We start from the raw sequence: 16,271 nt of genomic DNA on the forward strand, positions 1-16,271 counted from the left end.
AATGAAATATCCAGCCCAACAATTATGCAACCATCTACAAAGGTTCTAATACTGCTAAGTTTCATTTTGAAATTGTTGGTACTGTAATGGTCACAAAGTTAAGAAAAATCTGCTCAATTCAAAACCAAAAGTTTTATTGAAAATTGTGTACATGGGACAGTCTTAATAAATACTTTTGATTTAATTAGGACCATAAATACATTTGTTTCAGTTAGGATCAATGCTAAACAATAATAATTAAAATAACATTCCTAAACTACAATTATTAAATACAGAAACAATCATCACCCAGGGAAAATAAATGGTAAACTTGTAAATAAAATATGTACAGTTGGCGTGGGGATTAGGCTGTGGAATTTAATACAGTACATAGGTGAAAAATCCAAAGGATGACTGTCTTTTAATAATGCATAAAGCCCTTTCACATTCATTGAGTTCCCAACCTGCAACTGCTTTTGTTCAGACATCTGATTTCTTAATGGTACATTCATCATTGTTAGCCCATCCTACTACAATATATTACAGTTTTCTATGGTATAATTTATGACAAAGAAAGGGATAGATAAATGATGTTGGATCTTAGACAAATTTCTTGATTTCATCATACAGTACTAGTACAAAAGCACCACCCATTCCTCTCAGCACATTTGACCAGGCGCCTTTGAAGAAAGCTCTCGGTCCTTCATCTTTCATAATCTTTCTCCAGCAATCAAATGTGCCCGAATACATAATATCAGCTGTTAAGACATAACAATAGTAATGTCAGATCATGTATTATACTTAATAGCCCATACGTCTTCTGAAGAATTGTCTAGTAGGTGGAGTACATTCAGAATTTTATCAACAATACTCCAATAAAAATTTCTACCTCCATGAAACTGATAATTTAACATTAAGAATTTACAAAAAGGATTAGGTGAAAATAAGTACAAAGTTCTAACTTAATAGAAAAACATAAGTAAAATGGACAGTTGTGGGCTGTGATAGAAGGAAGGATTAGATTGATGGTTCACAACATTATGTCCCAAAGGACTGTGCTGCACTGTTCTACAACTTATTCTTGATTATTGATAATATTCCATTAAAGTATATCCCACAACCTGGATATCACAATAATTTTCTTTGGAGAAATGTCTAGTTCACAAAAGTACACCTCCAGTGGGGAAAATGTAGACAAATTTATGGCACAGTGATTTAGAGTGCAAAAAAACAATAGCAAGTTAACACAACTTAAATGCAGTCAAAGTCCAGAATAATGTTACATATCTTACAACATTGTTAAGTTGTTTTTCTACATAAAAAATAAACTGGACAATGCAATATTGCTTTAGTTACTGTGAGATGTTTTGATTTCATTGGGTTCAGAAAATCATTTGGTGTTTAAAATGTCTCAGTAATTGTAATATGTGCATGATTATGTACAATAGCGCACGGAATGGGTGAAAATAATAGTTGTGTATCTTCACTAAGTTGTGTTAAAGACAGGGGTCTGGAAAGGTAAGGGTTTTACCTATGGAATACTTCAAATTCCGTTCAAAGTGATGTAATAAAAAGTACTTTTTCTACTTCCTGAAAGGTGTGTTGAATGAGATCTCACTCGCATGGCTTCAGGTCCATGGCAATGAGAGAATATTTTGCTGAGAAACCACAGAACGGTGGGGACATAGGGTAAAGAAAAATAAGACCATTTAGTTCCATTTTGTCTTCACTGGCTTTGAGACGGTGGAAAACAATACTCCGGTAAAACATGATAAATGGAAAAGAATGGAGAAAGGTCTGAGAAGCAATGCAATAATTTGGGGGGGGGGGGAAGAGACATTCTATCCACCAGCAAAATAACGTGACAAATCATGGGCACCTTTGCATCAAGGTAAAGGGATTTCTGCTTCATGGGCGTGACGTTAAATTGCATTCGACTTTAGACGTTGGCATGGAAGAGAAAATCCCTTGGATACACAACTCGTTCACACTGGGTTCTTGAGGAATGAACTCGCTGCATAGTCTCGAAATAAAAACGTGGACTTGCCAAAGTAGCAGCTTAGTGATTTCTGCATCATTTGTTTGTCTTATGTGTAAGTAAGTCGTTTCATGTACAGTACAAAGTTAATATAAGATCAACTTACCTCCTTTCCGACCTGACTGCATCATCATCCTCCGGCGGACCGTGTCAAATGGATACGACACCAGTCCCGCCACTGCTGTTACTGACTGAGCGATCATCCAGCTAATCAGAATATGCACATTCTTGGGATCGGGCATCATACCTGATGATTACAAACAAACCTATTACTGTTAGTTCATCAGATCATTTCAGCTTTGACAGCACTGGGGAGGGAAGGGCGGGTGGAGGACTTGCGGGAGCCAATTTGTGTTTGACAGACACGGACAAATCCAATGACCGTGACGAGAAGGGAAGGCTTTTGTTTCTTGGCCGTCCCTCCCCCCCCCCCCCAGTCAGAAGTCGCTCTTCATCTGCAATTAAAATTACACCAAGAGGACAGCTGCTCGCTGCTCTTTAGTCGGCAGGATGCCATTTTGTTCAGTTATTCAATTCCTCCAAATCTGTTCATGGGCTTCCATTCAAAGTAAATTTTAAATGATAACCTCTCAGCCTCCACCTTGGTCTCAGAAATTGGAGCCTTCGTGGCAATGCAAGAGGGTGCAATAAATACATGAATAGATTACAACGCGCCTCTATGGGTTACCTTGTCTGGCCATGGAAAATGGATGGCAGTACATCTGGCTCATGTATTTGGGGATAGGCTGAATAATCCCCCAAGAATCAATCAACAGTCAAGGAGAAGACATTGCCAACAAACCCAATGGTCCATTTCATTTTTAATGGTATGAAGCAGGTTGAATTTAGCGGGTGTTTGTCACCCTTTTGAGCATAGAACACTACAGCACAGTACAGGCCCTTTGGCCTTCGATATTGTGTTGACCCATATATTCCCATATAAAAACAAACCCCACCCTACCTCATAACCCTCTATTTTTCTTCTATCCATGTGCCTGTCCAAGAGTCTCTTAAATGTCCCCGCCTCCACCACCACAGGGTATTCGAGGCACCCACAACTCTGTGTATAAAAAAAACTTACTCCTGATGTCTCCTCTAGAAGTTCCTCCCTTCAAATAATTAACAGTGTACAACACTTCATTAGTTAATAGTGTATATTATTACTAGGGACAAAACTGGTGAAACCTGCTGAGGTGTAATAGAGAAAGAGTAAATCATTTTATCGGGGAATAATGTATAACCCCTAATATTATAAGTGTATCTAATTGTGTGGGTTTTATAGATTACATTTACCTTTAGTACATACAATCTACCAGATATACAAATTGTAAACAAATATCAAGTAGCATTGCGTGTGTGTGATCAACTGTTGCCCAACTCATTCGCCACAATTTCATTCTCTATATTCTTACCTTTTGCGGTGTCATAGACCCCAAAGTAGGCAGCTCGATATATGATGATGCCCTGGACGGAGACATTAAATCCCTGGTACAGGCCTCTGATCCCATCTGATTTATAGATCTTGGTAATGCAGCTAGCCAGACCAGTGAACTCTCTCTCACTCAAGGCTTTGCCCACATCAGCTGCTAATCGCGTTCGGGCGAAGTCCAGCGGGTAAACGAAACACAGCGAGGTTGCCCCAGCTGCTCCGCCCGATGCCAAATTCCCGGCAAAGTATCGCCAGAACTGTGTCTTCTGATCAACGCCCCCAAGGAAGATCTTCTTGTACTTGTCCTTGAAGGCGAAATTAAGGGCTTGAGTTGGGAAGTACCTGATGACGTTGGCCAGGTTTCCACGCCAAAAAGATAAAAATCCCTGCTCCTTGGGAATGCGCACAACACAGTCTATGATCCCCTTATATTGTGTTTCTGCTGTAATCTGTTTGCTGGCATGTTGGACCTGAAAGAGTTGTTTTTAAAAGGACAAGAAATCATAGTTATATTATGCATGATTCAAAACTATTGCATGTAATTTTTACCAGGATTAAATATAATTACACAGCGTCCAAACAATAATTTATTAAAATTAGTTCTGGGAACACAAATGTGTTTGTATTGACCAAGATGGGTTCCAAATATAGAGAAAGAAAGAATCTTTGTATTTATACAAGACTCCCACCAATTTACTTTCTTTTCATGGAGTTTATAGGCAATTAAATAATTCACAAGTACAATAAAATTTGGGGAAAATGAAAACAAATGGGCTATATCCAGAGCTACCACAACCATTAGTGGGGAAAACGTGCAAAGAATGATCTTATAAAGTCAGAGTTTTAGAGTCCTACGTCACAGAAATTGACCCCTCAGCATATCACGCCCATGTCGATCCATTTTGGCCATCGACGCCATTCTATTTGCCTTGCCAATTTAAGCCTCTGTAAAAAATGCCTCAATCTTCTAATTGTATCTGATTGCATCACCATAGCACATTCCAGATATCAACCTGTGTTAAAAACGAAATGTTCCCTTAAGTTCCCTTTTAAAACTCCTTCCGCTTACTTTAAACCTATGCTCTCTTCTTTGATTACCCCATCTATGGTGAATATTTTGACATTATAGCCTATCTATGTCTCTCATGCTCTCATCCTTCTGTCAAGTCACCCTTCAGTTGCCTTCCCTCCATGGAAAGCAATCCCCTCCTATCCAAACTCCCTCCATCATGAAAGCTCTCCATTCCACCCTTTCACCCTGGTGCATCTCCTCTGTACTCCCTCTGGCAATCAGGCATTTCCTATAGTGTGGTGACCAAAACTGCAAGCAGCTCTCCAAGTATAACCTAACCAATGTTTTGTTCAGTTGCAACACACCATCCCAATTCTTCTATTCTACACCTCGATCTATGAAGTTGTACTGCCATTGTTGATAGATATCCTACCCCTATTTGATTTTCCAGAATGCAACACCTTGCACTTGACTGGACTCAGTTACACCTGGAAATGATTCACACAATTTCCCATCTGATTTATATTTGGCTGTATCCTTAGGCAATAATTTTTCTCATAATCCATAATGCCTCCAAATTCGATGATATTATCACATTTTCTTATCTTAGATCACTTTTTTTCAAGAAACTGTTTAAAGTATCATGAAACAATCTTTGCAGGAATCCAAGTTGCACTCTTTACACTTGGAACTGGAAAGGAAGAGCACATTTGAGGTCTTGGGAGTCACTATCTCCGAGGATCTTTACTGGATCCAACAAAGCACTTCCTCAGGAGTTTGTGAAGGTTTGGTGTGACATAGGAAACACTAGAAATTTCTACAGATGTGTGGTGGAAAGTGCACTGACCAGCTGCATCATGGTCTGGTATGGGGACACCAATACCCCTGAGCATAAAGCCCAGGACATCACAAACAAACCCTCACCTTCAAGAACATTCAAGGGAAACACTGCCATCAGAAAGCAGCAGTAATCATCAAGGATCCACACCACCCAGCACACGCTCTGTGCTCCCTGCTACCATTAGGAAAGGTAGAGGCGCCACAAGACTTGCATCACCAGGTTGAGGAACAGCTGCTACCCTCCACCATCAGATGCCTCAACAATATACTCAATTAGGGACTTACTTTTGCATTTTATTGCTTTTATTTCCACTGTGTATCTTACAGTCAGCTTGTTTACATTTATTTATTTTTCTACATGTGTACACTGATTACTGTCTCCCCCCCCCACCCCCAAGACCAATAAGTGGTAATTTAGCCTCGCCTGCAGAAAAAGGAATCACAGGATTGTATGTTGTGTCCTGTATGTACTCGAACAATAAATCTGAAATCAGCATTCCAAAGGAGCACCCGATATTGCTCCACCTTCAGAACATTTTACAACAAGCTTGAACTGGAATTTGAATTTGAATAATATCAGGTCTCGAATTCTCCGCCTACCTACTTCCAGCTGTTCAGTGTTAATGTTAACTTCATGGCATCTGCTTTGGACCCCAAGGTCGTTGAAGTTAACAATTAGCGAAACAAGGCCTTGCTTTGAAAGGCACATATCCTTTCAAAATCCTTTCTCACTGATGCTGCTGGACCCGGTGAATTCCTCCCTCAAATTATTTACCTAAGAGTCCAGGTTTCACTTCAGGTCTCAGAGTTTCTGTGATCATAGTAATGTGATATCAGGGATTTCACTCTTGGCTATGACAGCTCCAGAGGCCTGGGTTCAAATCAGGCCCTGTCCAGAAGGAGCTTGTTCATTATCCCCCATGACCTGCAGGGGTTCTATCCCGGTGCTCCAATTTCCTCCTACCCTCCAAACCACATGGCCTGTGGGAGGTGCACCGGGTTTCATGGACCAGAGTTTGATGCAAAGTGCTGGAGGCACTCAGAGGGAGCACCTGATGCAGGAGATGACCTGTGCAGATTCATAAGCCAAGCGTGGCATCAGGCTGGAGAGAGCAGCGCTGCAGAATCCCGCAATGCAATACCAGCATTTCCAAAGCCATAGTTCGTGCCGGAAATGTGACCCAGCAACGATCCCGAGCTGACATTTACGATCGGAAACAATGGGGCATTTTGTTTTTACGCGCCGGTATTCAACAACTAGAAGAAATCCCTGGGCTCATTTAAGAGTCCATTGGATGCTGGCGAGTTTGGGGCTCGGTCCCAGACGCAATCGATGGAAAATGCGCACATTGGGGGCAATAACCTTGATAACCCTGTCAAGCTTGGAAAAGACCTCAGGAGGTGAGGCAGCCACCACGGAGGGAAATGGACAGTCAACTCGGTAAAAGGATGACCCATGTTTGTTCCTGCCCCTTTGAGTCCATCCACCTTCTCATTGTTTGCTCAAAATTCCAGCATCTGTAATTTATGTCCTCGCTGTCAAACTTCGCTTGATAATCAGCTATTTAAAACACCTTGAGATGTTTTCCTACATTTCTTATATAAATAGATAATTTCGTTACACGGTATGAGCCAAGAAACAACTCAATCAACCACTGATGCGGGCTCTGGGCAGTTGAAGGCATCGCCGCTCTTCCAAGGGTCGCTGGGGAAAAACAAATGTACAAATTATAATGCTTAATTTAAACCGTGAAGCCGCATCCTTTAATTTCGCCAGGAGCCCATTCGATGGGCAATTCAACGCCTGAGAACTGATAAGGTCAATTTGTATTGAAAAGTAACCCCACAATCTTTTAAAAAAAGCAAAGGCCAAATCTGCCGAGGGAGCCAGTTCTAGCCTTTGGTGAATTTTCTTCCTATCGTCCTCGTCAACTTGCTGCACTTTAATCATCGCCGGAATCTCCTCGGTTTTACGATCACCACAAGCCACTGTTGGCATTCGCTTTCGTGACAAAGTGACTTCATTCCCAAGGATTTGAGTTGAAGCGATCGTTCTGTGCAGCCGCGAGAGAGTTTTATTTGGGTCCTCTAGAATGACCAAATGTCTCAATCCCCAGCGTGTCCAGGGGTCGTTCACTAATCCGGTTTAACCAATATGAACGGATATGAAGTTAGTTCAGATCCTAACAAATGTGACTTTCTAATAGATTCTAAACTTTTCAATGTACCATAAAGTTTTTTTTAAATGGGGGCAAGATTTGCTCTCCGAGATCTCATTGGACCCTGGAGAATCCCCGGTGCCAGTATTGCATGCGACCACTTGAATAACTTTCAATGTTGTGTAAAACCAATTAAAAATTCCATAGAGAAGCCAACATCCCAATGAAGGTCATACAAATATCCCAAGTTTAACTGTCTTCAGTTCACAATCGGGAGGTTTTGGACTTGGAGCTTGGTTTTAACTGATTCTATAAAGAGGCTTTGGAAGGTTATGCTGCGGGTCAATGAGACACAGACCAGTTTCTTTTTATAGAGCCCACGAGTGTTCTTTTACTAGCGCCAGTACTTTTGAAAGTTCCTTTGAGGTTCAATTATTTTTGCTTCGCGTATTAGCAGCCAACTCAACAGGCATCGGCGATAACACGTTCTGCTAACTCCTTTCCTTGGTCGGTGAATGTTTCAACTCGCCTCCTTCACCGCGCCCCACTTACCTGAAGCAGTAATTTCACCCTTTCGATGGGAGCCACTGCTGTCTTTGAAATGGCTGCGGCAACCCCGCCAGCCAGAAAGTCCTTGACGAAACTGATCGCGTAGTCACTCATTTGGACGCGTGGAGAAGACCTCTCGGGCCAGGAAACACAAGGGGAAGTGCGCGCCCACGGATATCACCAACCTCCCAGGATATTTGCGGCGGACCAAATGGACGCATCTCTCTTTCACCTCTAATATAACCACCCCATATATCGCGAGAGAGAAACCAGGGTTGCAAAGCTCGCATTGGTTGAACTCAATAAATTTCCCGTGTCACAGTTCAGAAAAGAAGCCATGGTTGTCCAAAGATGATTTCAGAGAACATTGGGGACATTTAAAGGACACATTTCAAGGAGATCACGCTGATACTGCAATGTCGTGACCCTGTGTGGCACAAGTTCACTGGATGAGTCAATAAAAAGTGTTAGAATTGTAGCTTTGGACGAACAATTAGTAAAATTTCTAAAATGCATGGATTTTTTAAAAAAAGCGAAAGGATAAGTGGGGTCAACTTTGACTAAACTTCTCGTGTTTAACATGTTTCTGCTTGCAACTGTAGAGCAGTTTTTGGGTCTCTGGGATTGATTTAAGAGATTCTCGGGATTCGGTGTAATCCAGCTCAACCGCAGGGGGAGGGTTGCAGATCGACTTTTACGTTCTTCTATGGGTGTTGAACACAACATAAACATTGACATTCGGTGTGTAATACAGTTCCTTTGCTGTACACTGGTTTGATCCAATGCTCCTTCAGAGCTTGAAGTTAAACTCGTTTGCAAGAGGTTCTAAATTCACCAATCCCCATTATATGGAAAGCATTTCTGTTCGGATCTGAATGAACTTCACACACTTTTTGGAAGTTCGTTCGACTGTAGTTTTTTGATTCTTGCACTTGTCCCATGAACCTGGAGGAAGGTCAGTCCATATTTGGTCCTCAGATTGTCCTCTCCCACCCACTCTCGAGGACTGGTGCGCCGCTCTCTAAATGGTTCTGTGATACTTGCAGGGTGGGGAGGAATTCTCAATGGAGGTGGATGGAATATAGGTTTTCATAGAAATATTAGCAAGGCAATTAGCAGGCGATATTACTAGGGATTCAACGTAGTCAACATAGCGGATTGAAGGAAAGGTCGTGAAAGGTGTTCCCAGTCAAGCCAGCATTGGAATCTGAGTAAATCGGGCGAACTGGAGAATTGCCTTCTCTGCTATTTTGGTTTCGGGTTGTATGTGGTGCTCACATGAAGAGTGAAAAGCGTTGCCGTTCGGAGTATTGAAACGCTTGGCTTGGGAAACCAGAAGAGCATTACAGGTATTTTCAGGTAATCCAGTGACAGGTTGGAGAGTTGGAGCAAGTTTTACAGTGGCGATATTAACGCCAGCCTCGCGTTTCTCACGGAACTGGTGAAGGAGGACAACGCTTTGTGAGTATAAAGGCTGATCGTGTCCTGTACGTAATTCCATGGAGGAACACAATGAAACTGGTGGAAGATCAGTAAATGAGGAACAGACTGGCGTGAGCGCGGAGAGAGTTCACCGCAAGGCATGACACTCGAGCAGCCCACGAAAGGTCCTGTGACTGATGAAGGAATCATTCAGGTGCCTTGCAGTTGTCTCTCCATGCGTCGCGATCTCTGACTCCCCTTCTTTGAACTGAGACGGTGGTCGATGTTGAGTTCATCATCAGTTGCAATGTCCATACCGGACGGGTAACCGTACTTCAGCTGATTCACCTGCCCAGTGTTTTTAGTTTTACAACCATAAATTCCAATTTGTCGCATCTGCTTGTAAAAAACCATCTGCAATCCATGGCTTCTGATTTGTTGGCTAAACAGGTCCTACACCTTGCCCAACGGTGACCTGTAGGCTATCAGACCAAAGGAGCGCCTTGCACCTCCTGACACTGAGCAATTGCGCAGCACCGACACCGAATAAGAAGGAATACCTTAGTCTAAATATGCACCGAGCCGTTGTGGTGATGAAGTATGAAGCATTGAAGTTGATCTGCTTGGATTGACGAGGTGGCGCTGACTACAGAAGCCCAGACAGCAGCACAATTTTCTTCTGGGTATACCCAAGAATCTGCAGATGCTGGAACATGCAGCACATAGCCAGTTGCTGGAGGAACTCAGCATCTATGAAGGCTCAGAGGTTCGGATCGAGTCTTCATGAAACCTGATGAGGCACTCTTCTTGGCAAGGTTGCGCCGCGCAATATTACGCACTGGAGACGAGATGCAGATTGTGGCTGGCTGGCATCACTCTCTGGCGTTTACCAAAAGCAATGACGTTTCAGGAGATGGGTAACGTGTAAAAACACAGTGCTGGAGAGTTTCGGCTTTGAGCCCTTCTCCAAGGTATGAAAGAATGTCAGCAGATGCCCTAACAAAATGGTAGGGGGAGGGACAGGGGGAGAAGCACAGTCCCAAAGGGGTGGAAAGGGGAGGGAGGGCACATCAGCAAGCAGGGGAAAGAGAGATGGCTCTGTGAATGGAGAGGAAAGGGGGTCGAGAGCTGAAGGAAAGGGAAGAGAGGGAGTATGGAGAGGAGACTAGCAGAAACCAGAAAAGTTGATGTTAATGCCCAGATGGAAAATAAAGTGTGTTCCTCCAATTTACAGGTGATCTTGGTACTGTATTAACATGCAGCTTTAGATACATACAAGTACATGGATTAATAGCTGTTACCAGCCCAAAGGACCCCAAAACCCAGCAGTAATAGACATTCACCAAGACAAGTGGTTTTTAAAACAAATGTTATTTTTCATCAACTTTAAACATGAAAACAGAATCAAACTTTAACTTATCCCTATACTTAACTAATTCTAATTCTAAGTATGTAATGTGTGTATAAATTTAAGAAAAGTTCTTTTGCCTCACAGTTCAATCTCACTTCTCCTTCTTGCAAGTTCTCTGGATGCAGGCAATTCTTATACTGTGCACAGAATTTAACATGTATAAAGTTCACCAGGCATTGGTGCTCGAAAGGTAACTGTTTACCGCTCAGGAAGGTTCTTGTAGGGTTTGCAGAGAGAGATTTGTTGTTCTAGGATTTCCACAACTGAGGTACCACCATTAGTCACCTCAAGATCTCGCTGATGAAACTTCCCCCATCAGGGTTTTCCAGATGGTAACCTCTTTCTTTCAGGCCACCACAGAGTTCCTTTTTTCCTCTTATTCCAAGAGAAACATCAGACAGATACCACTTCCAGCCATCCACTGCTCTGGAGTTTTTCATCAGTTTCAACCACCTTCTCCTGGCTTGCACTGTTCAGCTGCTTTTCAGCGTTACACACACCAGCTTAGAGAGTTTGTTTCCCCTTCCTCTCTCTCTCTCTTCAACTTCCAAGTGCTATGTGACTCTCTCACTTGCAAAATTTCCACCTTCTTCAGCAAACAACAGGAGTTTTTCTCCTTGGTCAAGCCGTTGTCTTAAATAAACAAAACCCAGGAGTGACCTTTCTGTGAGCACTTTGCAGAAAAGTACTTGTAGCCAGTTTGTCTCCTCCAAAACAATGGTCTTTTATTTTAAAGCCCCCATTTGTTAGAAATTAAAGTACCTTTAAAGAAATTGCTCGAGACAAAAATTGAGAACAAAGAACATTTATTACTACAACAATGCAAAGTTGGATGCTTCCCCTTACCCTGGGAATACACACACATACTGGGGCTCACCCAACTTTTATACAGTCAATTTCAGTATCAGAGTGCCCTCCCCCTTACATTCTTCTGCCCCCTGGATGGGTTTGGCATAGGCAATCCTTCCTGCCTACGTGCAGTTTCAGTACACTTGGAGGACCAGGGGGTATCCTGTGGGTGTCCCATTATGTCATTGTCCTTATTCACACCTTCCTGATTCTCGGGGCTACAATCTCTTGGTATGCGGAGTTGACTCATTCTATCTAGGGTTGGCTAATTTCATATGTATAAATCTGTGTATGGTAAGCTAATTAGATATGTAGGACTTGGTACTTCTGTCCAGGGCTAGGAGACCTTTATCTGATCCAGACTACCTCAACTTCCTACATTCTATTGTACCTTACCATTCCTTTTCTTAGTCTTATGGTCTTGTCACAAAGACTAGAAGATTCTTATGTTAATCGTGCTGACTCTGCTTTCCTGCATCCTAACCCCCAAGCTTATCCTGTTTATACTGGTTACAGCCATTAACTGATGAACTTTAGTTTCTTCCATGTTCATAATTTTAGATCAATTTTCCCATCTCTCACAATCCTCACTTTTCTTTTAGATCAGTAATACTGATCTTTCACCATGATCAGTGTTACTGATCTTTGGTTACTAGTGTCAGTGTGACTGATTCCCCCCCCCCCCCTCCTCACTTTTCTTTTAGATCAGTAATACTGATCTTTCAAGTGTAAGGTGTTGTTTTACCCAGCTGGTCAATAACCGAATTGTAATCTCTGTGTAAAGTCTTTAGGTAGGGGAGCACCATGAAGGTCAGAGTAGCGAGTCCAGCTGCTTATTAGGGTTGCGAGTATCAGGCTCCAGTTCTCAGTAAAGAGTCTAGTCCATCCCACATCAGTCCGAAGTTGCCACGTCTGAACATGGGCATGGGCAGATTCACGTTGAAACATTGAAGCAGTGTCTTTTAACCACCCGACTTTTGTAAGCATTGTCCTGACGAAGTCTGTGAGAGACGCTGCCTTCAGCAGCGAACGAGTAGCAGTAGTCAGGCGGTTCCGTTGAATTGTGGCTAGTATCTGATGTCCTCTTCAGCCCCGAACCCTAGGGCCACCGATCTCCGAAGGCTGTCTGGAGCCTGATATTAAAGTGTCAAGCAGCTCACGTTGTTGGTAACTGGTGCTCCCCTTCACGGGGTGATGAAAAGAGACCAAGCTGGGGGGGGATTGTTTCTTGTGATTTAACTGTGTGTTGCAGCTTGTCTGCTAACATTAGCATGGGTATCATTGAACTTGTGAGTTGCAGCCTGTCTGTGTACATTAGCATATGTATTAACTCTCTCTCTCTGCGACACGTACATTCCTGACTACCATTCTGTCTGTCTTTGTCCCACCATGTCCTTTGTGCTATCGCTTTAAAACTCCTGTCTTTAATACCTGTGTAGGCTAAGATACAAATTAGATGTACTCCACTAAAGCTGTTCAGTTCCCCTGGTCCGTATTGGAATCCCTTGTTAACCCATATCCCACTATGACTATACATTAAATCTATGCCCTGTCTACATTCTAAAGGAGCACAATTGTCACCTCTGCTGCCCCTATTCCAGGAGGACTTAAAACATAGCGAGTACTGAAGTGACATATCCATTTAACGAACAATATTCCAAAAAAATGAATAAACAACAATAAATGTAAAACCCATTAAAAAACGGCAATAAAAAATACAACAATAACTGCATAAACCATTAAAATACGACAATAAATGTAACATTACAGTACTTTGTCACGGCGCAGTGTAAGTTTCAGGTCTGATGGATGAGGAACTGCACGCCAGGTTGAGGGTTGAATCTGTGTGTCGTGATGTTGTGGTTCAGAAGCTGGTTTAATTCTTTGAATGTGGGTCCAGCCTTTCTCTCTTGTTCTTACTGCGGTGTCTGTAATTAAAAGTACACAGCAGGGACCATCCCAGGCAGGTTTTAGTTGATCCTCTTGCCATGCTTTTACATATAACCAATCACTAGATTTTAATAAAATGAATAACAATCTGACTTTCCTTTGTGTTAGTGTAAAAATTGTAAAATGAAACACAAACCATATTTGCATGGGTTTTGAATATGTTAGACCTTATTAAAATGCAGTTGGAGCTGCTTGTCTGTATGGGGCACAACCCTCCAATTTGTTAGAGTACATAACAGACATTGTAGCACAAGAGCCTCTGCAAGAGAACTTGAAACATATTCAACCTTTAGTTCTGCCTTAAGTAAAATGTCTTGTGCCACAGCTCACAACCATATTCCATATAATAACCATATAGCAATAACAGTACGGAAACAGGCCATATTGGCCCTTCTAGTCCGCACCGATTTACATGAAACTCCAACTAGTTCCACCTACCTACTCCCTGCCCATAACCCTCCAACCCCCTCACATCCATGTACTCATCAGTGCCACTGTAATATAGTTGAACTAACCGCTGCACTACCCAAAGTGAGACAAGAGCCCATGCATTTTCTGACTAAAGGTCACAAGTGCAGCCAACAGATTACTTCAAGGCACTTTCAGCCTTGCTCCTCTGTGCAGCCATGTAATCTTTGAGAAGAGGCAAACATAACCAAGGGCATTAAAAGGGTAAAAATCTGGCAATTTTCTCTCCACAGAGAGCATTGGGGAGCCTGGAACCGATTGTTGATTTTGTAAAATGAAGTTGAACAGGCTTGTACACATTTTCAGACTGCTTGTGCAGTGAGTGCCATACACCATGGTCTTCTGATTCATTGGTGAGGAGGTGATCAGTAAGATGCAGCAGTGGAAGTGCTTGCTCAAAGGCTGGAGGAAAATTAGACTTAGACCTGGATTTGTCAGAATGATAAGAGTTTATCTAAAGCTGGCTTTAGATAGAAGAACATCACAGGTGCTCCTCAATTTACGATAGGGTTGCGTTCCAGCAGACCCAGCATAAGTTGAAAAAAAAATCTTAATTGGAGACGTACCTTGTCTAACATTGACAGCGCTGTATCAGTCCTCATACTGATCCCGCTGCCCCACTCTCTAACGACAGCGCTGTATCAGTCCCCATACGGATCCCACTACCTTGCTCTCTCCCAACAGTCCCTGTAAGCTTTCCGAAAATGTGATTAACCAACGAGGAAATCAATGATGCTTGTGATGACCTTTAACACATTATATGAAAGTAAATGACAGTCATGCTATTGTGTCATCGTAAAATCATAAGTAGGGGAGCACCTGTATTACCTTTCATATTTTTCCAATGTTGATTGCACACACAATCATTTAAGTACCGGCTAGTTTCTATAATATTGCACTTAAAGTTTTGCTGCATGAATCCTGGAGCTTGTGGAGTCATTAGTGAATCAAGAAATATTGGTGCCATGCCAATTTCTCTGTACCATGCCAATTTCCCAGTCCTGAAGCCGGGACGTAGTGAATAGTATCAGGTACAAGATCTGTGAGTAATTAATGCTATTATTCCTATGCGCCCAATTGTTCTGAACGATGCCACCAATTTAAATCATATTCCACCTATTGCAGTACTCACACACCACCATAGACCAGTTCGCAGGTTTATTTCTCCATTAAGCTGAATCCACTCGCGCAGGGTTTACCTCCGTTATCATTTATAATGTAACTTCCGCACTACCGGATTTAAATATAAACCTGATGAATGGGGGAAAGTTATCATGAATTAAATAACAGCGGCAATACAGAGAAATTGTGCTGAGGCATTAATTTCACTCCGGAGGAAAATGCACCAGAGAAATGAATGATTAAACTTATAGGAATCCCCATAGGAATCCCCAGAGGTATCTTTATTCTCCAGAGGTGGGTGATCTTTAAACTCACGGACCTTGACTGCTGAATGTGTAGAAGAAATACCTCTAACTGCAAGACAAGAGCCTGAAGCCTCAATTTCAAGTGCCACAGTGCACTTAAAGGGACATGCACACTCCCCCTTCAACTGGCTGAACCAGCCACTTTACACATCAGATCCTTTCTTTATCTTACATACACTTAAAATAAGACGTGTAGAACTCACCCTATTTGCGCAAACATTTCTCCCTGCAAATGTTATAACATCACAACTCTCAGGTACTCCCTGTGCAAAATCACATTTGAATACAATTTATTTCATAAATTGGAATTAACTGGTAGTTAAATTCGCTAATTCTACAGTATTGAAAAACGATCATTTATGACATTTAATTTTTAGCATGAATTTTAATCAATATTGGTCAGTGACTGAAGTGGGAAGTCGTGATTTATGAAATTATCTTTGGTCTCTACTCTCCCACTCCCGACGCTTCTCCCAACATTCAGGAGCTGGCACACAGTCCCTGCCTTTTTCCATGTTACTCATCTACTATTACTTTAACTGATTGCATCAAAATGTTAGCCTTTGCTTTCTGCTTATCCTCAGATGTCTGGACAAATGCTTTTTGTGTGATCTGTAGAAGCTGGGTTATTCCCTGCTCATGCTAATTTTCTGTCTTTAGTAATTTTCTCCTAATGTCTGGGGCTGAGTTGGTAACAAAACCTGTTAGTACCAATTGTTCCCCTGCTGGGGATTCTAT

General features: G+C 42.1%; 1 protein-coding gene across 1 annotated transcript; it reads right to left on the minus strand.

Annotated features, from left to right (window-relative positions):
• Positions 1-113: 113 nt before the first annotated feature.
• slc25a4 (solute carrier family 25 member 4) lies at positions 114-8,238 on the minus strand. The gene is made up of 4 exons (XM_069939788.1): positions 8,010-8,238; positions 3,430-3,916; positions 2,124-2,264; positions 114-737 (listed from the first exon to the last, which is right to left on the minus strand). Exons 1-4 carry the CDS (start codon positions 8,118-8,120, stop codon positions 580-582), a joined length of 897 nt encoding a protein of 298 aa, XP_069795889.1. The 5' UTR covers positions 8,121-8,238; the 3' UTR covers positions 114-579.
• Between the last annotated feature and the right edge of the window lie 8,033 nt (positions 8,239-16,271).

This window comes from Narcine bancroftii, chromosome 1, assembly GCF_036971445.1.
Source record: "Narcine bancroftii isolate sNarBan1 chromosome 1, sNarBan1.hap1, whole genome shotgun sequence".
NCBI lineage: Eukaryota > Metazoa > Chordata > Chondrichthyes > Torpediniformes > Narcinidae > Narcine > Narcine bancroftii.